The following is a 22,687-nucleotide window of genomic DNA, read 5'->3' on the forward strand; positions in this document are numbered from 1 at the left end:
AAAATTCAATTTGTGAGAGTCTTTCTTGCTGGAAACAATGTGAAATGTATAGTACTTAGAATTCCTGCTTCATGTTATGAAGTACATATTTTGTATTTTACATATATATATTTAGTATTATATATTATTATAAATTCTTATGAATACTTGTGAATACTGATATGACAGAAGGTAACTCCATGCCTGTGTTTAATGTAAACTTCATTTTACAGTTTCCTTGCGTTGTGCTGCATAAAACTAATGTGAAATGTTTCTAAAGAAATCGTATCATAAAATATTATTGTCGAATTCCTTTTTTTTTTTTGCTTTTATATTGACCTCAGCTTTCTTTTGCCTGTGTTGTTTTATTTTTTTAGGATCGTCCTCCTAAACTAAAAAATCGCCATTTTCATTATCATTGTAGAAGACAATGTACAGCCTTTACCCCTCACATACGACTGTCCTGTTCTCACGATTATTTCTGTTTAGCATACCTCATGTCTAAGAGAATCCGTGTAAATAAAAATAAAGCCACATCTTCATCAGATGGCAAGAAGGCGGCTGGTGCCAGAAAAATTCTGAACTCTTTCGTACCCCGAGTTACGAACGTCAGCCAGGCACGTGGCGAGGGATTTTGCGCTCGGATTGGCGATGATTAATGCGCGGGGGGAGAGTGGGGTTACCATCCACCATTCAAGAGGCTGAAGTGCTTCATCTTCCTGCTCTCTAACGAGGAATGCCACCCAGCTAAAAGCTTCGTCATTGTTACCCGCTCCATTTCAGTTTACTTGACTGCAGGAAGGCAGCTGACCTCGCAATTTCTGGTCTGCGATGCTTGCGGAAAAGACCAAGTTTTTTTTAATTTCGTTTTTTTCCCCATTTTTAGGAGCATTAATGTAGCCTCAATTATTAAGTCAGGTCATTAGCTCCGAAGTGTAAATCAGATCATGACTGTGCCTGGAAGGGAACTATCGTATGTAGAAATTTGGATTAGCTTGGCTCGGTGTTCTTTTTCCCAGAGTTGCCGCTCCCTGTATAAAACAGACAATACATCAATTTTTTTTTAAATTTGAAATAAAGGTGTCTAGGTGTCTTTTTCAGCACTTGGCTTACCGTGTTTCCACTCAACTACCCAAAGAGCTAGTTTTCTTCCTGCCAAGATGAAAAAAAACCAGCTTGTGCACCCCGAGAGAGATATTTATATTCTGGAAGAAGCTAACACACTTGTGCAAGGGTAGACAATTTTCTGAGGTAATTACCATCTAGTCTTTCAGGCGTACCGCCAGACATAAGCTTTCATGCACGGGCATACTCCAGCACTCACAAAAATAGTGGAGATGTGATATCATCCAGTGTCTACTGTATTCCATCAGCCACCAGGACAATACTCCAGACTTCTTCATTGGTCTGAAGTGACCATCTTCCTCCTTTCTTCGATTTTATCTCTCCAAAGTAGTAATTCATATTGCCAATAACAGTTTGTGATCGAGCATAAATATGTTATGTAATACAACTGGACATTGAATTATATATTTGTTATTTATGTGTCTCTTGGATGATGATTAAAAAAAAATGACATTCTTTGTTCTGCACTCATCCTTGGTTGAATATCCCTGTGTCAGGAAATTCTGTTGAGAATTTACACTCATTGCATAAAACATATGTTAGAGATAATCTTTCATTTCATTATATCAGAATTGCATCATTTAAACTGCAGAAAATAAGAAAGTCGGAAATGAACGTGTGGCTGGTATTGATCTGCGTTTTCCTTTTTGTACTAAGACTTAATACTGTGGACAAAATAGAAAGTAGACAAAAGCTTTCAGACCAGATTAAACGAAGGCAATTTCGAAGAAATCCGTCAAAGCTACAGCCGTTCCCATTAGACCACAGAGCTAATCACTATTGTACTCAACACATACATCAAAGCCAATGACAAATGATAAAAGGAGTTGATAAGCTGGATGCTGGAAGAAAAATAAACAAAGAAACAAAGGTGAAAGAAAGAATCCAATCAAACAAACAAAAAGCAATACGAACCAGGCAACACTAACTTAAAGAACCTCGCAGAATAAATATTTTAAATTGTTCTTTTAGCCGCTAAAAAGTCCAGACACTGCATGAATATACTGTTCGAAACAAAATCTCCTTCAAGAAGCTTCATCCTTGTTGGACTTAAGACTAATAACAAATCTGAAGACAGGACATTGCTTAAGCTGTTTTGCTTTGCTCGCTCCGTCCCGCGAGTGTGATTTATGGACCAAATCAGAAACCAAAATAGAAGACTACAGTCCCACAAGGAGGTCGATAACCAAAGACCAACCACTCATGCTTGCGAGTGTTTCCCAGCTCCGTCCTTGTCTTTGTGCTTAATACACATTTGCCAACTCCAGCCATGATTTTTTCTCTCATAAGTCCATTAAGTTGTCTGCATTGCATTGTATTATCGTCTGAAAAGGTGTGTAAATTTACCAGTGGACCCAGACGCAGTAAAATGTATGTGGACAGTTCTAGAAAACAAAAAGGTGTTGCCAGTGGCTAAAGATTTCGTGATAAAATATTTGTACAATAAATTCTCATTGCTCCGGCAGAACAATGCGACTCACTCGGCAAAGAAGAGGATGAATGCTGACCGGATGTATTACTTCATAAAATGTTTTATGGAATTTCTAACACTTTTTTTGAATGCCCGGGTTTTGTTGTTTTGATATGAAAAATGTTTCCACCAAATGGTGATTTCGCACTGTAGGGGAATAGACCTCATTCACGTGTGGCTCTTCCGGCTTTCCAAAGCGAGGCTCCATGAACCTTAAGGTTACCAGAAAGAATGAGAGCTTTTCAAAGAAAGTCAAATGGCACAGGTACTACTGTGTGCCACTGTATAAATGATGACACATTACATGTCTGCCAGGCTCTCGTGATTTTTCTTTTTTGTTTGCAAGTGATAAAAAAACTTTGAAATCTTTGAACTTGAACATTTTGGGGAGATAGGCAAACAGTTTCAATGCATGATATCTCTACATTTGTCTCTTTCTAACTATTTTAGACTGGTTCAATCTATTTGAATTACATAAAATAATCGGAATATGGTTAGGTTGCTGTCGTTTTCCTAGTTTTTTGGTTTGTTTTTGTTTTGGGTTGTTTTTTTTTAAATTTCACTTTTCACTTCCCACAGTGCTTTTAAGGTTGACTCAGTGGCTGGAGGAACTTTCTGCTGGAGGAATACAAATGTTAAAGTTGACAAAATTAAAGTTAGGATTTTGTTTTCTTACAAATCAAGTTAGGTCAAAAGCTTCTTCGTTTTCTTTTAATCTTCTACGAAAATAAACTTACGAAATTTAATTTCCCAAATTGCTTTGCCGGTCTTACTCATGAGAGTTCATATTTCCTACACTATGTATAGTTTGTCAGAAGTTTGATTGTGTAGGGCCTGCAGTCAGACATTACAAGATACCATCGGTCCGTCGTCTGTTCATTTTGTGTAGGATGGTCTCAATTGCTCTTTGTATAGCAGTCAATCACGGAATGATTGTCTGAAATACTATTTTTCTAGAAGTGATCTCTTCCACCTATCTCTTTACATTCGTATGTCTCGGTGCAGGCTGCTGTCAGTCTGAACCCCTACTTCCGCTTTTGTCACCGACGTGTGTGTACTGCGCATGCGCTGAATAATGGACGAACTGCCTCTAATCGTCCTGCCACGTCCACTCCAAAGGTTGTGGCCATTAAAACAGTTGTGACCTTTTCACTCAAAGAACAGGATGCTAAGAGCTATCCCACACACTCGCTCCACGAGTTACATTCAAGCTGCGCTGTAAGAAGCCATCGCACGGACTGTGACAAACTGTGAAACCACAGTTAACATCTAGTTATCACCTGTCCCCCGTCTCCATGGAGATGATCTGATCAGAACTGCTAACTCGCCTCGGCTGCCGTGTCAGCTAGCAGAGTTTCTGTCCATTCGATTTTTCTGTTTTCCTTTCAGCAAGATTGAGATGGATTGATACATAAGTGTCACTGTGATCCGTGTCATGACATTTCTATTTCTCTCGCCTTTCTGTGACTACCGCAATATTTGCTAGTCAAATATTTCCCCCGCTTATTCAATTTCCACTTGAAAGAGATGAATTTAGACCAGTTCTTTACTGGCTTCGAAAACACGGATTCTTGAGTCCGATCTTAATTTGAGTTTGTGACCTCTGTGGCTGGTACACATTGCCATGCTTAAAGTACCGAATCCCAAATGGTCTGACACTTCACCGACATGAAATCCCTGGGGGATGAGACTCTTGGTAGAAGAGCTCTGAAAATAGTGTGGGTGGGCGGTAATTTGCAACAAATTTCATACCGATAATCAATGTTTATTACAATCTATGCCGGTAGTTGCCAGCTTTTCAAAGCTTTGCGAAGCTACAAAATATACCAGCAGTCATCATATGACCCGTCTCCTTTCGTCTGTCCATCTTCCTTTTCTTTCTTTCCCTTTCCCTACCTGCACCTGTACCTTGCTGTCCACCTACCATACCTTTCCTGTGGCTTCAGATTGCACCAACATTTGCTGTGTGACCCCGGTCATTACTTTACTCGTGAAGTATTGTTTGTGAAATGAGGCTGACATAAGTTTGTCAAATGAAGGCGTTCGATTTAAAAAAATTTTCTTTTAATCTTGTATTTGCTTAACTTTTTAGGACAGCTTGACAAAAGTTTAACAAATCTTTTTCTGCTTTTTATATCGATTCTTCCCTCTTGGCCGCGATCAACATTTGTTAATCTTTACGTCAGAAAGGACTATTTTTTTCCTCTCCTTCCTTCATTCTTTTCTTCATTCGTTGCATTTTTTTTTATTATTATTATCGATATCTCTTTTTTTTTCTAAAAAACTGGCAAATCAGCTGTAAAGTTTTACTTAGCGAATTGTCGCTCTCGTCATCTCACCCAATCGACTTGCTCCTACTCATCAGAACTCCGGCAAAGCTCAAGCTTCTTATGTTACATTGAAAGGCGTTCAGCAGAAGACAAGTACTTGTGAGAAGGTGAAGGGGGCCGTCGCTTCTTGGGTCTGAGTTTGGGGATGGCCGTCTCACTCGGGTCAAGTCATCTAGACTTGCAGGACCAGACAATTCCACACGCTTTCCGAACACGCAGACCCTGGTTAAATCCCTGCGCAGGCGGAGGCAATATGGCGGGATTGTCTCGCTCCGCGTATTGAGCACTCCACAGACTACCCGCTGGCGTGGCCAGGCTCACTTCCGGTACGTGTTGGAAAACGGTTTTCGTATCTGTCCTGTAGGTTAACGGACTTTTTTTTTTTTCAAAGCAAGTCTTCCGACTTCCTTCCTAGCTCAATGTCTCCATCACATGTTTCCGCGACCTTCTCCTTACTTAACCTTAAGAAGCACGAAAAGTTACACCGGCTTCGAGGTCTCGGTTTGTTTTGTGCTTTTTGTTTGCAGGATATGTCCTGAAGGCGACAAGGTCGTGCACAGTTTGGCAACAAAACATTTGGAGTAAAAAGTCGATGCTCAAAGCCCTTTTTTCTTTCTTTTATGTTTTGTGGTGAACGTGGTCCGTGTCGGAAGAAAGGTCTGGCATATCTTCATCTTGGCAATCTTCTCAAACGGAAAACCCATGAAGTAAATTAACAAGCGCTGCACCCTACCTTTTGTCCAAAAATAAAACTCTTACAGCTAACTCACCCCAAAACCCTTTCTCCTTTTTTCCACTTTATCTCATTTAACCACTTTTACATCCTGCCACAGTGCATCAGCTTGCCTTCTTACTCTAGCTCTTATTTCACTAATGTAAGCACCATGTCTGTCATTCTGAACGATCTTCTTTAAATCGATGATAGCTCAGATGCTTTCGAATAAAGTTTTTTTCCTTTGTTTTTTTTTTAAACCAGTATTCTCTTTTCGGTGGTTTTCTTCCTTGCATCTGCCGTAATCCCGTGCCGATATTGACAGCACCAATCAACATAAACAAAAAGCGAACAGAATGAAACTTCAGTATTTTATTGTTTATAAGAAAGTCGCGAAGATATTCATCAGTTAGCTGCAGCACAGGTGGACGGAAAGTCAGGCGCTTACGTTCTCCCAACCAGCTTTCCACTATGTGTGGAGAGACAGCAGAAACCAGCAGTCGACACTTTCTTTCTTGCCATCCTTCTCTCACCAGATTACGCGTAAATTTTTGAACAGCATGGACACATAACGGCCGTCAACCCTTTCAAAAATAACAAAGATTTGTGGGAACAAAAATTTGGTCTGCAACGCTGCTGTCTTCGGTCAAACCCCAACGAGAAAGAGAGAGAGAGCACGCAAGATGGCCGAGGTCAAGTGGAGTTCATGCAACACTTCAATGTCGCCTGAAGCACCCGTCAGCAGACAGTGAGGTCGTTCATGGCCAGCCATGGCTTGCACAGCAGACAGGTCGCGCCCCCCTGGTGAGACTGAGAGCTGTGGCTCCTGCACGTTCAAGAGCGGCTCTGCACGGTGCCGAGAGAGTCGATCTCATCAACGTCTTTGACCAGACCCCCGTGCCAACGTCTGAGTGCCCGCTACTTACTTGCCAGTCGAAACATGCTACAGTGAAGATGCTACGGTCAATGCTACGGTTGCCCTCCTCTGCAGACCAAAGAGAAACCACTACGGTCACGTGATATTTATCATGAAGCGTGTTTTGGGATTCTCGTAAGAACCAACGAACCTATGAAAGACCCCACGTGCGATGCCTTATTTATGCAGGGTGCAGTTTTTCATGTTATTTGGATTTCGTAGTCATTCATCAAAGCAGAATCCCATCCACCCCAACTTACCGCCCATATTTGTGACCTGAACCCTCCTCCCTAGTTTGGGACCTGATCTGTATCTGAAGCATAACATAGTTGGACACTCAAGGTCGTCAGACACTCGAGTCTATTCAAGAAACTTTCTGACATTCTATGTCTAGTAGCAGATGTACCTGTTGCAACTGCAGTGCAGATATTCGATTACAGCGGTTTGTACAATACTTGGGACGGATTTGGCTGCTCTAAACCTCTTTATTTCGGGGAAATTGGGGGAGGGAGAGAAGAGAAAACGGAAGACTAAACGCGGATTGTGGCAGCAAAGCTGCTTTGCCTCCGGTCTGTACCTACAGCTGCATGCAGCTCCCTCAGCAATGGACCAATCCCAGCCCGTGATTGCTCCCGGACAATTATGTTGTAAGCTCCAGTCCTTACCTACAGCCAGAAGATGGATGGATTGCCGTTGACGTCACTTCCCGCCTGTACAAATTATTATAAACACCTCAGTCCTTTGCAGGAGGTCTGATTCCTTTGTGGGAATCTCTCGATGACGGCCTTGCTTAGAATGAAAATGCACTCAGCTTTGTTCATTTACTTACGTGCCGTTTCCATTCAGTAAGATAATGCCATAACATTTATTTTAGTTGGAGAAATACTGAGGAAAACCCAACAGTGACTACCACAATGTGTGAGTAGTCAATAGTACATCGTGAAGCGCGGCTAGCTGACGTGTCTGGTAGTGACAATGGGTATTCCTTATATCTATCAATGGGTGCGAGTCAGCATGCTGTACAAGCAAATAAACAGATATTTTCTGTTAGAGAATCAGGGCACATCCTTTCGCTTCTTCAGTACTTCAGTTTTTGGTACAATGTCTCACCAAGCACGTGAACAAGTATTGTTTGTTTGTTTGTTTGTTTGTTTGTTTGTTTGTTTGTTTGTTTGTTTGTATTAATTTTATGTTCCACGAGCGCTTACGTGAGGCAACAGGTTTGTCCTCCTGCATGACGGATGTTTCGGAAGTTATCTTGTTCAGCTGAATTAGTGAATTCCCATTGCAATCCTCTTGGCGGATAATCCCTTTCTTTGCCCGCCTTCGTTCAGACATTCATTGTAATCTGAACAGTGCGTTGATGTATGAAGGACTGTGGTCCCATACACGTCTGCATTAAAATTTAAAAAAGGGGGGAAAGGAGATGGCTCAGACTTTTCGAGACGTTTTATTGAAGGAAAATTCGCTCGTCAAAACGAGGCAGGAACCGATTTTTCACGCCGATACGTGGCGGGACGTGGCGACGCCTGGCGAGGCGATTCAATTTGCGGGACATGCGAGACCGTATAGCTTATGACGGACTATTTGTTCTGTCTGATGCACGGGCTTTCTCCTTCCGCCCTGCCGTTTGCTGGCCCCGATAACGTGACTAGCGCCAGAAAACAAGGATGGGGGGCCCTCTTAACTGAAATCCCTTCTTAACCCAAGTCCCTATCGTTACTGCCGCGGATCGCATCCCTGTGGGTGTCTAACTTGGTTACACTCTGGCGGCTTTCCAACGACCGTCTGGGAACAAGGTTCTCCGATTCTAAAACGGAAAGAAAGCCGACGATAATATTGAATGTAAAGATAAGGGCATCGGAAGATACAAGTCCGCGTGAACACGAAAGTAATTTACACTTCATTCGAGCACAACAGTCGCGAAGTGTATTACAGCCTCCCCCGCCTTAACTGAAAGATCTTGTTTCTATAATCTGATGAGGGTTGTAACTTTGCATGTGTTTATTAATAATTGCTTAATATTAATATTTGGTATACGTATGTATGTTGTGTTCATTTTGAGTCTGCATTTGTTGGTGGGTTTTTTTTTTTTTGTTTTTGTTTTGTTTTTTATTTTTTAGTTTGGTTTGGTTTGGGGGGTTTTTGGTTTTGTTTTGTTTGCTTTTTTGTTCTGTTTGTTGTTCTTTGTTGTTGTTTTTTGTTTTGTTGTTTTTGTTTGATTTTTGCTTTTGTAAAGCGTATTGCGCCAACTTTAAAATGGGAAAATGTACTATGCAAAATCTGTTTATCATATATTTGACGGAAAGAAGTTCACGATTTTTCTCGAATGTTCCTAACATTACTTGTGGGTGTTGCGTTGAAGTTACCATGTTAAAACTGCTGAAGTGAGCATTCCATCTTTCTCTCCTTCGCACAAATAATAATAGGTAAAGACGAGAGGTGGCTCTGTCAATCCGACTTTGTTAAGGAATGGCTCCGATCGCTACATGATTGATTGGTCCCCATTAGAGGCGTTCGCAGGTTTGAGTACTCGGCTCAAAGAGCTGTCCATGCCGAGTCCAGAGTGGCAGCACTGGCGCCAATCAAACTTCACGCCCGGATGCGTTGTTGAAAGGATGGCTACTTACAGATACGATGTGTGCATGAAAAGAAGACAGAAAAAAAACTCCCGATGGCATTAATCTCTCACGTGGTTACTCACTGACATGCCAGGTGAAGCCAGCCGTGAACATTGCAGTGAGAGGAAAACATTGGATGTGGAACACGCCGGATGCCTACGGGTTTGGTTTTTCTTTCTTTCTTTTTGACAGGGTGTGTGATTTGAGGAGTACGACGGAGAGAGAGGTACAAAGAAGAATGAGGAACGAGATCAGCGGCCGAGAAAAGGAAAAAAATGGCTAAGCGACTCTGGATAACCCAAGAACTGTCTGTGTTTGTCCGTCGCGCTGAACGTCCTGGTGGTGTCTGACAACATGGACGCCTATCGCCGCAAGCTCATCAGTCAGCAAAAACTCAGCAGCAAGTGTAAGGAGTAGATCGTCAGCAAGTGTCAGCGGCAGAAAATCCTTAGCCAGTACCAGCAGTAGATAGGGTGCCATACGAAAGTCAATCCTGATATAAACTAACAGTGGACGTCTTTGGTGTCGGTGGTGGCTCGGTCCTCTTTAGCATTGTCGGCTGGTCATGTCGGTCAGCTGATCCTACTTGTCAATTGTTCCTGTTATTCAGTGACTTTTGATAGTTCTGCTGGTCAACTGGCTATTTAGTTCTGCTATTCATTTAGTCCTGTTGGTTAACTAGTCCTGTCAGTTAGCCTTCCTCGAAAGACACCTTCTTTCCCTTTCCTTCCACATTCCAGTCTCTGTGCATCGCGTGTTGAATAATTTTAAGGACGAACAGGGCAGCTCACCTCAGATCATGTAACAATCATCTTGAGCTATTGACTAGTTGTCATCGTCTATGCCGATGCAAATTTTGCGCGCGCATCTGTGTTTATTTGTGTGTGTGGAAAAGAGGAATAAAGGAACAATGGCGCATATGGCGAGAACTTTAAGACATTTCTCTAATCGTGGAAGTAAAGCTTCGCTTTATTCTAGAATGAGGCACAGTACACAGCAAGACGGGATGACTCAAATGACTCGTGTCCAGTCTACCTCTCCATGCCTGCATGCATTGCACTGCGGACATTTCGTCCCCCGCCTCGCTGTACTTGTATGTCTGCGTGTTGAAGACATGGCTAGCAGACCTTACAACCACGGTTTTACTATCCAGACACGGTCACTACAAAACTTTCACCACTAGCCACCAGGTGTCATGAACCTTAAAAATTTGTTTCTTAGATATTTTTTCAGTCACGTGACTGTTGCACAGCATGTTCATACTGCAAGTGCATCACGTGTAACCTCAGTTTCCTGTATGCGTCGAGCGCACGGCAACAAGCTGGAAGCCTCAGTTGGTGATGTCGTCTTTCTCCATCATCCCTGTATTGTATCGAGACATTTCTATCTTTTCAGAAAACTTTCAGACGGAAAACTGAAGAGGGAGAAAAGAGGCTCGGCTCAGATATATATTCACTTGATTGTTTCTGACAATTTGTGGACTTCTTTTCGCACACGGCTGTCAGTATTTGTTGAAACATGTCGTCGACACCGTCTCCAGTTGCTGCCGAGGTCTCGAAATAACTGTAACAAACGAGATGCTCTTTTTTCGGTTCAATGTTTCATCAATTTGAAGCAATTTCTTGAAAACTCTGCCAGGTAATCAACATGGCAATCATAGCCTCCCACACACCCTCCACACACGCGCACACACACAAAGGATTTCCAAGAATTCAAGAGCTGAATGACTTTCCTTTTTTACATCAATTCTGTGTGTGTGTGTGTGTGAGAGAGAGAGCTTTTCATGTTTCTTTGCTATATGAAAGAGTCTGTGGCAAAACATGCTTACCGATAATTATGCAGGAGAGCAAAATCTTTGGCTTCGACTGAAGAAACGACACGCTTTTGTTTGAGATCAACCTGAAATATTAAAAGGATGAAACATATCATCCGTTACGGCACTTTGTAAGCATACGTAATTTAAGTTTGAAATATTTTCTTTTTCTATCATGCCCGTACATATACAGAGATAGATAATTTAATTCGATGCAGTCATATTAAACTGCCTGTGGTTTTAAAAAAAAAGGTTCTTGCTGCAATTGAATATACAGAATACAATTTAGTTTTATTTAGCATTAGGCAATAATATAGAATGAAATGCAACCTTGCAACAATGCTATAATATAAAAAGATGCTGTTTGCTGGCAATCCCTTGTATTGCACCATAACTAGAACATTAAATTAACACTGATCCTAGACCTTGCTTGCAGTGATACAAGAGGTACAGGTCAGCAGTTTTGCTAGCATCTAAAACAGTTTTTCTCTCACAGTGAGACAAAGGACAAACAATATGGCTTCCTAGCACGGCTTTCACATCCTTAAGCTCGCATGCACCCAAAGAGTCTTATAATTCAAGTCTCTGATTCAAAACGCTGGCGTGTAGACTCTGCCATGGACTCGACATGTGGCTAAGAAGATATGGTTTGTGTTTCCTAGTCGTTCATAGTAGAGTCTTTAAAAAGAGGTTAAATTTTCTACATGCAACTCACGCGCTTGCCCACGAGTGCTCATGAATACACACAGGCACGCACACAAGCAAACACACAGGTGTGCTCGATCACACGTTGACACTACACACAGACGCCGCACACCTTATTGCCGACGATCACAATATCAGGGTTGCCTGTCGCGTAGCGGTTGGCCTCCCGCACCCAAGATTCCAGGGCTTCAAAGGAGCCAGGACTGGTGACATCATACACAATAAAAATGGCGTCACTTCCGCAGTAGAGCTCGTTCCTGACGTCGAGGTACTCCGCACTTCCGGACAGATCCCACAGGTGGACTCTTACTGCAAATCAAACAGGTTCTTCACAATCTGCTTCAGTTTTTGCTTCCTCGGCGGTGCCTGATGGTTAATTATTGTGTGTACAAGAAGTGTGACGAGAAGGTGCAAGTGAGGATCGAACTGCCCTTTGACCTGGTAGTTTGGGCCAAAACTATCACAGCCGAGTAACCGAAATATCTCACTGTCCTATCTCATACAGTATGGTTGCCCGTGCAACAATAACAAGCTAATCTCAATCTAACGCCGAGTAACAACTGACACTAGATGTGCACAAGAAATTACAGAAATTCTTTAAAGTAATCCTTCTAGCCAGATCGGATACCACTGGCTATAATTAGAACGGGAAAAGCAATGAGTTGTGAATTGTGAGCACCTAACTTGAGCAAAAGGAATTTAAAAATTGAACGTTTTCCCTGGCTAGAGAGATGGAGATTGAAAGTCGTAAACACAGCGATTGGGAAAAGAGAAGAGGGTTAAGAACACACATAGGTAAAAAAAAAAATTGTTTATACCTTTAAACAAAGCCATTAGGACCCGTTGCTTTTTTTTTTCTTTTTTGCTTGTAAAGGTCATCCCTTAACCTTTTATAGGTTGTTAGAAGCTGAGGTGTTGGAGACCGCACTTTCCTCTAGCTAGTTATTCTTGTGAGGGCGGTGCCCTATCCCTCGCCCTCTCACGGCCTTACCTTTCCCAACCCTGTATGGAGTCAGGTCCCCATGTCAACATCTGAGTTGATCAAGGGAAATTCACTGCGCTACACGGATATCGAACGCGCACGTCACACCTCTCTTCATTTCATCTAAACGAATGCAACTGAATATTAATAGTTGTAATTTGCATTTATTTTACATTTGCGTTTCATTGGTGATGTTTGTTTATGATTTTTTTTTCAGGGGGAAGGGAGGGGTGTAGTAATTTCGACGGAAGGTGGGTTGTGAACGTAAAGTTCCCTCCTTTATTTGAAATATTGCTTAGAACACAGTAATTCTTTGGATAGCGTCTTATATCAAGAATAAAAACCAAATAAAATCAAAGGCGGCTGCACACGTCCCTGGCAGTGCGTGCGTTCAGTATGAAGCCATGTGGAATCATGTAGGAAACACAGCTTTGCACGATAGATCGATAGGCTGTGCTCGGGCAGACCTGCTGTTGTCAGCCCCGCGAGAAATCGAAGTGCTTGTAACCTGACCCTCTCTAAACTGGATACCACATGCCGGCACTCAAGAGCTCTGTATACTTGCCAATATGCAGGAGTGCTTGCTGGGTGGCGTGTAGGAGGCGACAGAAGAGGTGTGCTCGTGATTTTTTTCTTTTTTTTACGGGGTTGTAGCAAGGGCATAACAGTATATAATCCTCTCACATATTTTGTTTCAATGCATTGTCTTGTTCTAAAATGACGATTTATTTACGAAAAGAAACTATTTCAAAAAATGTTTCTTGTACACAAAGAACAAAGATAAAAAAAACTAGACAGTTTAAAAAAACCTTAAATGCACTGAATTGATTGAAAAATTAATCTTTCACGCAAACCATACGAGAGAGAAAGTGGAATGGATCTTGACAACAAAACTAAACTAAAACATTTTTGTTTGTATCTGCTGCCAACGCCTTTCCTCCTTCGCTAGGTTCTCCTAATACGGATTTTGGAAACATCAAGAGGCATGCAACATAAAAGGATTCTTTACCTCTTTGAGAAAATGAGGCTCTTGTGAAAGAAGGGAGGGAAGGGGGATTTAAGGAGAAGGGAACAAATGGCAAGTGTGAAGCCGATCGTTTTTAGTCTTAATCTCCATAATATCAAGAATTAAAAAATTTTCTTTTGGACGGCTCATTTCAGCCTAGCGGCGATAGCATCAAAATTCGTCATTTGAACCTATGCCACTGTTTACTTTCTCCTCACTAGGGGGAAAAAAAGAAAAATTGTAACTCTTTGCACTTCTATTACCCGTTTTCGACCAGAAAATCAGTTTGGCTTAGGTGTTGTCCCCCCACTTCCCCAAATATGTCGCCAAAAGGTAATTTACACAAACTAATCTGGAGAGTCTACACTATTTTAGGTCTGAAGAGTTTGCTTCTCACATAGCTAATAGCAAGATCAATAGCAGCAAGTCTCTTCAGCAGCACAACATCAGTCACTGAGGAGATTAGTAAGCTGAGAATGTGGATTCTTAGGACTACAAATGTACCCGGCTGTTTCTGAGAGACCGAAGGGTTAGGTCAGGTAGTAAACAGTCCCATTACGCCTCAGACGCTGCTCTCGGCTCTTCCAGTCTTCCTATGTCTTTTCAGAAGTGTTCTTCTGGTTTGAAATTACAGAAACGCAGAACACTGCTGCTACGGATGTGCATGGGGGAGATAACTAACTCACCCCTCGTTACTGAGACGTTCCAAGAAGACCCACATCGACACACATATTTTGTTTTCGTCAGAAATGTATAGAGAACAAGAAAACACGTTAAAAAAATAATGTGCGTTTGAGTTTGCATTCGATAAATGTTGGATAGATCCTTCGCAGCGCATGCACAAAAAAAAAAAAACAACTGACTGTTGGTCCTTCACTGCGTCTTGAAGGAAAGTCCAACATTAAGTACTGCGTGGTGGGTATCACACACAGAAAGAGATAGAAATCTTTAGCGTTAATAACTTACAATCTGTGTTCTTCACTGTCTGAATCTTGAACCCATAATCAACGCCCACTGTTGGCTGGTAACCAGCACTGAACTGCAGCAAAATATAAACCAGTGAGATCATTTTCGCTCTCTCTCTCTCTCTCTTCAGCCCCTCCCCAATTTTTTTTCTCTCTCTCCCGTACTCATGAACCCAGGTGAACGTGCATAATTATACGTAAATATCTATACACACGCAGGATTGACAGATATAGGAAACACACACATGACACGGAACATAACATTTATTCCATACCCTGAAATATATCGTTTTACAAACTCTTACCTACCTTTGCTATGTAGTGTTTTGGTCACCTATTTCAATAAAAATTTGGTTTTCTTTCTCAAATCGATGTAACCTAATGAAACATGACAATGTGAACATAACTACAATATTTACTGTTGCTAGTTCAAACATTTTCAAATTTACATACACTAAATTCTGTTATGTTATTTACACAATTATGCAATTGTTTGCATCATTTCAACAGGCATATTAAGATGATAAATCTATATGGTTGCATGAAGTATATGTATCAAATTAAAGATCAGAGTGATCAACTGTCAAATCTTGTATTTTAAGCTAAACAAGGAAGCGTGTGCTTTTGTTCTGCATCTATTTAAATAGCTGCAATATACTATAGGGTATCAAATATCTAGCTACTCTTTTTTTTTTTTTTTGCTTTATCATCAATCAAAGCCAGTAATTTTAACTCCTCCATAATTGTTTTCAAAATGTTTCTCAGTTACATGTTTGATTCTTCGGAAACAAATCCAAAAAGCACATAGACAATTGAGGAGCTGATTAAATCAGGAAGTGTGAGTCATATTACCGACCATTCTAGAAGAGACCATAGAAATAGAAGATAATCTAAGATTTCCGTCATTGTACAGTAAGCCACAAAAGCTATGGGAGGCAACTTTAGTTTGCAACACTGTGGTTACTGAATAAAGCAGGTGATAGCCTCCCTCTAGCCAACCTAAAGCCTAAGCCAAAAAAAAAAAGTTTGTTCTGACCATCCATTTACAAACACTGTACTACTGCAAATACTCTTTCAAAAAACAGGAATCCCATTAATAACAGACAAACCTCTGATTCTTGGTTTTGTGTCTCATCTTCATCCTGCCATTGGGTATACAAATACACCATTTGATGTATAGGTAAAAACAAAGCAAATCAATTACCAAATAAAACTGAGTGTCATTATTCAAAATTAAGGCAACGCCTCTAACTTATTTTACACATGCTTACTTATTCTTAAATTATTAAATTAAGGCAGGCCCTTATGATATTTATTAGTGTTCTTTGCTCCTATCTGAGCTAATAAAAGAGCACATTAAGCAACATCTGTATTGAAGAGGGTAAAGCAAGCAATATATCTGTGTATTGAAGTAGGTTAGGCAGTATTCATATGCCTCTGTATATCATTATTTTTTGCTGTATTCATGTATGTCTACATTTTAATTCAACTATAGCATTCTAACATATGGAAAGATATGTATTAATAAAGTAAAACACATATAACCTCTTTAATTATTTCAGTGACCACTGACACCCCAATATTCACTCAATCACACAAAATGTAGCACGTATATGAGCTCAGAAGCAGCTAATGGAGTTGAACATACAAGAAGTTAGTACCTACCTTGCTTTCACAGAAATGCTTTATAAGGCATGTTTTTCCTGTCCCTGCATTTCCAATTCCAACAATCTGAGGGAAAGTGAGTAAAGTATTATTATATTTTCTCCACGTTACTGTTATTTACGCTATATTATGATGCAAAGTTTTGAAAAAAATTTATGTGTTATTTAAAAGAAATGAAATTGCACAAATCTAAATTTGGAAACTTCTAAATTTTAAAATATACTTTTTATGAAGTGTAATCAAGGAGCCTATAGAACTTATATATGTGGTTGGTTGTGTAAAGCTCCTCATGATGGCTTGTGGTTGCACTTATGTAGTTGAAGCAGTGAAGATTACGACTGTGAATCCCTTTCTTTTATAATCAAAAGATTACATTTAGTCTTCTACTGGGTGTGCGATTACGAGCACGCCTACAGCGATAAACATCTACCTTAATCCAAACAAGCGTGGAGACTGCTTCATGATAATTTTTTGTCAGATGGCCTGGAGTTCTGTTCATTCCTATGTTAGCTGACGTTTCAAAGCCAAGAACGCATACGTTTATAATTAATAATCTAAAACACTTTAAAGTTCTGAGCAGAATGCACTGTCCTGTTGCTATGGTGACACCTAGCCAAGTTCAGAGCAGTAGCTTGTTAACTCTGTTCCGATTGGCCACTCTACAAAAATACCAATCATTTACTTCCGGTGTTGGTCAATTGTTTGTCGTACGAGGTGCTTTCGAAGTGCAAAGACATTTGTACTCAGCGATCTTTCAATCTTATTTTAAATGTTAAAATTTGTTTAAATTTTCTTTAAATATTCCGTATCTCAAATTAAAAATCGATCGTGTTGTATAAATGGCAAGGAGAGCCATGAAGTATGCTGAAGACGTCGGCTCGAATTAGATATGTCGACAGAGAGTGGCATTGTATCGATCCATGGAATCGAGGTAGATATTCGTGGTCGATCAACATTGTCACGATGAGCGTAAACTGTGTAGGCTGTAATAAAGGTGTTCCGAACTATTACTAATATAAGTTCCACATTAGCATGAAAAGAACATTTTTTTATTTAAAGTCTGCAATAAAATTTTAAATGATAGCCATTTAAACTCCCTGCAATAGCTGTCGATGTAACGAGACCCGATGTCTCAGAACCATATGAATTCGTATCCTTATGGTCTGTCGACGGGATGACAATTAGTAATGCGGTGTGGATTATAAATAATAATATATGACTTCTGCGGAGCATATGTCTCTCGATGGATTATCAGACATATATATTCGTGGTTTTCCAACGCATATAATAAAATCCATGTGTTGTGTGTGTTTGCTTTTTCATGTTATTCTAACACATTAATTATAATTAGATCAAAGCGTGGCTTGTATGAGACATCATTCAAGGAACCTCTGTGTAATAAAAATGAATGTTAACAGTGTAACCATTTTTTTCTCCCCCGGCTCCAAGAAACAAAATTATACGTACGTACCGCTATTTCACGCGATAAAAAAAAATGGATGACACCTGTATAATTATTGATCTGTTTTGTAGCTCGTACAGGCAGCGCGCTTAAAGTACTATCACTGACCCCAAACGGAATTACACTCCAAGCATTAAATTCTCTCAGTCTTGCAGGTAGTAATTCGCAAATGACAGCAAACTAATGATTGTTGTTTTCATACTTTTTAACATGGTATAGTACAATCCGTTTTCAGTTTAAATAAGTGTATTGAACAGAAAAGGTAAGACCGCTGAAAGTCAGCACATGCGAATAAACGTGGGCCCCGTTTCACTTGAGATATCGCTTTAAAACGCTTAATTAATGCGTAAAACTTTACAAAAATCAATTGGAAAAATAACGCCTGTTGCCAGTCTGGCTTCAACACGTCAGTTCTAAGCGTGTTCCCTCAACCGTGCGCATGCTCTGAACTACCGGTGCTCAGCGACTTTTCCGCCCTATGAATCGGACTTTAAACTCAAAGATTCAATGCTTAAAGAAAATAATAAAGTAAGATCATATTATTTTAATTTATATTTTGGGGATAAAATTACTCTCCCGTAAATTCATTAATTTTCAAAAATATAAATGATTAAATACTTGACGTAAAAGAAGACGGTTTCAATAACAGGAACCACAGTAGCCGCTCACCGCTCTATTTACGGAGCAGTTGCCGGATAGCAGATGCTTTCCGATGGAAAGGCAACAAGCTGGCGTCTGCTAGCAACCTGCATGAGAGCAATACACCGTCACTGTCTTCGTGCGTTTAACCACGCTGTAGCTAAAGATCATTTTTTAAACAATGGCAAACTTAACAATAGCTTACATTTTGTGGTTTTTTCTGGGAATATTTGGTGTTCACCACTTTTACCTCCGGCGGGATCGCCAAGCCTTCGTGTGGTGGAGTACTCTAGGCGGCTTTTTTGTGTCGGCTGGGTTAGAGATCTTTGGCGTCTTCCTGAGTATGTGAAGGAGTGTAACGAAGACCAGAATGTAGATGTCAGGGACCGTAATGACAACAGTTTTACTGTAAGATCCAGAGGAAAACCGAAAGTAGGGTTTGCTAGATTTTTTGGAATGATGATGATGGGAATCATTTTGGGGTACTTGGTACAGGCTGCGTGCCCCAAAGAAGTGTTCAACAGTCCAGGCATTGTTGGTTGGATTTGTAGTATGGTGATTCCTCCATTTGCCGCTGCCATCGGTAATTTCTTAATCATTGCTTATCTTATATGGAAATATACAGCATGTGTTCTTTAGTCTCCCATATGTTGACATTTCCAGTGTGTGCCGAATTGTGCATTTATAGTTACATATTTCTTTGTAACTTCATTTAGAAAAATGATTTATTGAATTATATAAAATAATATAGATACTGAGTAAATATCAAAAATACATGTAATTAACAAATTGCTTTTGCAGGCTTTTTGGAAATCAAATGTGAATGGGTTTGGTAAAGCAAATATTTCAAATCTATTTGAAATAAATTTTAAAACCATATGATAAAAAAAAAAAATAAATGTTTCTATTTTCCTGTTTGGTCTCGTTTTTCTTTTAATCCTAGGTGTACACCTTGTGGCCAACATTGGACTACTACAAGCAAGCTTGAAGTGGCCATTGATTGGAGCATATTTAGGCAGTCTTTGGCTTTTAGAAGATCCCAATAATATTGGTATGGTCAGTCTTTTGTCTTCACTGGCAACTTTTTTCCAAGGTTTTAGGTGGAAGCCAGTTCAGAAGCATTGCGGACTTTGCAAACGTCTGACTATTTTAAGCCTTCTGTGGGACAGCATACTTGTTGCTTTTGGGCTCAGCACTGTACTATAATGCTAACATCATCACAAAGGATGGTGAGTCAGTCCCATTGCGAGAGGCGGTCCACCACTTCTTCAAATCTCCAGCTTGGACACAGACAAAGGAGTCATTCAGGCGATTGTGGTACTCTTTGCAGGCTCATGGCTGGAGGAACGTTCTAAATGAGCTGTTGAAGGATTTAGATCCACAAGGAGAGGCAAATGCATACAAGGTGAGTCTACATATGGTTCAATTTTTATCTTAGTATTTCTGCTGCATGGCTAAGGTTCATTGATAATGCTGTCTTTTTTATATTGTTAATCAAAAATCAACCAATTCTAAAAGAAGCCTTATGAAATACTAGTATCTGACTCACAACACCTTTCAACCTCTATTATCATATGTGCAAAATTTAATAATTTAGAGAATCACAGGTCTGAGTCAAAAATGATTAATCTTAGAGCAAACACTGTAAATGCAACAATTAAAAAACAAACCCACATTTTCAGATACTAAGAGTAAGAGTACAAAAAACATGGAAAACCATACATACATATTTTGCAGGTGCTCGGACTGGATGACTCTGCAACCCAGGAAGATATCAAAGCTCAGTATCGGAAACTAGTAAAGAGAGTGGCATCCTGACAAGCACAAAGACTCAGAAAAAGAGGAATCTCATCAAAGGTTTATGGAGATTCAACAAGCATATAACACATTATCTACGCTTAAAGCTCGCAGGACACAAAAAAGTAGCAGCTTTTCAGAAAAAAAGCATACAGAATTTTAAATGTTTACATATGATTTTGTCAAATATCTGCTGTTTTATGTGAATGAGGATAGATGGAAATTACAAAAACCAAAATGCATTTGTGTGCAAGGCAGAGTTGTATTTATAAGATGAGGCAGTTCAGATCATATGTTCTGTGTCTTTAATCTGGTAATAAGCATGCCAAAAAAGTTCTAAACAATTCCTTGAACCAGAGTTAGTTACAGGGCTCAAATGGTTTTACATTAGGCAAACTGTCAGTCACCTAGAGTACAATTTCTTTTGAGAAGGCACAAAAATGAGAAAATTTATTAATTTGGGGAGGTGCTATTGATGGTGCTCAAGGATAGCTATAAGATATTACTCTTGAAGGCCAAATTTTCACCGGCTTGCAGGAAAGAATGGATTTGATCTGGCGAAGGAAAGTAGGGGAGCTTGTCAGGCCAGATGGAAGCAATTAGCAAAAAATGACTACTAGGGTAGCCAGCACAATGTTTGCTCCTCACCTCACTCGCTCAGGTTGAACCATTCTTTCCTACAATAAGCTTAAAGTTTGGCTTTCAGATGTAATGACATGAACAAAGTTAATGTAGAACATGGTTGGTTGGGGAGTAGAGAATGTAGTGGAAATATAGCCACGACTAGTTCTGTTTAATTTTATATTTTCAGTATTGATATTTTATCAACATGACAGTGAACCAAGCATGTCATTGTGACAAATGGTGAAATGTTTCTGTGTGGATCACATTTATTTTTATCATGACAAAATGTGTCCAGATGACAAAGTTGTAAAACTATGCAATTTTTTCGTGCTAGTGTAACTTGTAGACTACAGTTTTGGCAAATGGCTTTTGTCGATCTTTCACAACATATTTTCTGTTTGTCTTTCTTATTTTGATAATATTTATAATATTGCACCAAGTTCTAGTTAGAAGCTACTCATCATGCATGTCACACCTTCCATCCCAATTCAAAAGAAAGTCCAATCTATCATGATGCTCAAATTAAAGATACTTTCAACTGGATATTACTATGGACCACTTTAAAAAGTGTTAAGAAGTTAAAAAGAACATGTTATCTAAATTTGTTTTTCCCCAAACCCCATTTTCTATAATGCAGCTAAATAAATTTAAAATGAGGAACTTATCACTTACTAGAACATTTGAATCTCAACATATTTGTTTCTGTATTCACTTTAAATTGTTGAACATCCTTATTAGGTGGTGGTCACCTATAATGTCAAATAAATATATACAAACTATTTACAATACCTTTGTACATAAAATTAATTAGCCCATTTTTTGACATCCCTCTAGTTCTCTTAATATCCTTTGGGAATAGATGGTACTTGTAGTAAATGTTTTTCAGTCTCATTATAATCAATGGCAGAATTTCCCTTTATTACAGACCAGATGTACACTGCTGACTCTGCTGAGAAATACTTTTATGCATACTATTTTTCAAAAGAAATAAAAATAACCCGATTTATGCAATATTTTTGCTTTGATATCCTGCAGTTTTATCCTGAAATATTGCTCATCTAAATGGCCTGTGAATTACACAATGTATGAACTTTATTCATGTTAGCCGTTTGTCAAAAAGGTGTTTTAGTCACCTGTTTTGAAACTACATCTAATCAGCTGATCAACAATGGAATCTAAATCTGAATAACACATATGACCTTCAGATCATTCTGTATTTATGACTTTTGTGTATTTGTTTTATTGGTATTGATCTGTAAATATTTAATCTTTGTAGTGTGTAGCAGAAAATGATCAGTTTTCAGATCATTTAAAAATATTCATGTCCTTCCATGCAATAAATTATACACAAGTTTTCATTAAACTATTTTTTAAGGAAAATGATCAACGAGAAAACAACTTTTACTTTTAACAAATGAAAACATCTGTATAAAAATATATTATTCCATTAATATACAATAAACAGTTGGTTAACCAATTTGAGTTTTTAAACAAGTTATGCATTGATCTTTATCCAATCTCTCTCTTTGTACGTGCATGCAAGCAGGTGTATCATTTACCTTTGACGCAAACCTGGCTATACAACACCCTCCTTTGCAAGCTCCACGGGCAAGCCATTTCAAGGTCGCATTGATTACAAGAACGCCACATGATGCAACTATTTCCTTCGTAGCTTCCCCCAACAAACATATCTAAGTTACTGATATTTACCTTCTCTATGTTAGGTATCAGACAAAAGAAATTCGTCAGATGCTCCTTTTCTTTCTCTACAATTCTCTGCCCTTTCTGCCAGAGGGCCCATATGTTAATCAGATATATCTTTGTACGAACATGGCAAGATTCTGACCTCTTTCTATGCGTGGTGATGTCTGTATA

The 22,687-nt window shown here is 39.5% G+C and overlaps 2 protein-coding genes across 3 annotated transcripts; one reads left to right on the forward strand and one right to left on the reverse strand.

Annotated features, from left to right (window-relative positions):
* Positions 1-9,893: 9,893 nt before the first annotated feature.
* On the reverse strand, positions 9,894-16,949 carry LOC112564082 (ras-related protein Rab-30-like). 2 transcript variants are annotated; one of them, XM_025238668.1, is made up of 7 exons: positions 16,721-16,949; positions 16,291-16,356; positions 15,735-15,767; positions 14,627-14,699; positions 11,785-11,981; positions 10,983-11,053; positions 9,894-10,717 (listed from the first exon to the last, which is right to left on the reverse strand). In XM_025238668.1, exons 1-7 carry the CDS (start codon positions 16,787-16,789, stop codon positions 10,546-10,548), a joined length of 681 nt encoding a protein of 226 aa, XP_025094453.1. In that variant the 5' UTR covers positions 16,790-16,949; the 3' UTR covers positions 9,894-10,545. The 2 variants fall into 2 exon arrangements, with proteins under 2 accessions (XP_025094453.1, XP_025094464.1); XM_025238679.1 differs by lacking the exon at positions 15,735-15,767 and having other exon boundaries at positions 9,895-10,717.
* Positions 16,950-18,427: 1,478 nt separating this feature from the next.
* On the forward strand, positions 18,428-22,289 carry LOC112564066 (dnaJ homolog subfamily C member 22-like). Its single transcript, XM_025238645.1, is given in 6 exon segments — positions 18,428-18,693; positions 18,696-18,974; positions 19,335-19,555; positions 19,557-19,796; positions 20,129-20,194; positions 20,196-22,289. Coding segments are annotated over 6 exon segments (1,083 nt in total). The 5' UTR covers positions 18,428-18,572; the 3' UTR covers positions 20,352-22,289.
* The last annotated feature ends 398 nt before the right edge of the window (positions 22,290-22,687 follow it).

The sequence above is a fragment of the Pomacea canaliculata genome, linkage group LG1, assembly GCF_003073045.1.
Source record: "Pomacea canaliculata isolate SZHN2017 linkage group LG1, ASM307304v1, whole genome shotgun sequence".
Taxonomy (NCBI): domain Eukaryota; kingdom Metazoa; phylum Mollusca; class Gastropoda; order Architaenioglossa; family Ampullariidae; genus Pomacea; species Pomacea canaliculata.

Coding starts and splice junctions, on each gene's coding strand:
- LOC112564082 (XM_025238668.1), bottom strand. CDS start 16,789: ATGAACAGAACTCCAGGCCATCTGACAAAAAATTATCATGAAGCAGTC. Junction 15,768..16,290: donor AGCATTTCTGTGAAAGCAAG/GTAGGTACTAAC, acceptor ACCCAATGGCAG/GATGAAGATGAGACACAAAA. Junction 11,982..14,626: donor GACAGTGAAGAACACAGATT/GTAAGTTATTAA, acceptor TTTGATTTGCAG/TAAGAGTCCACCTGTGGGAT.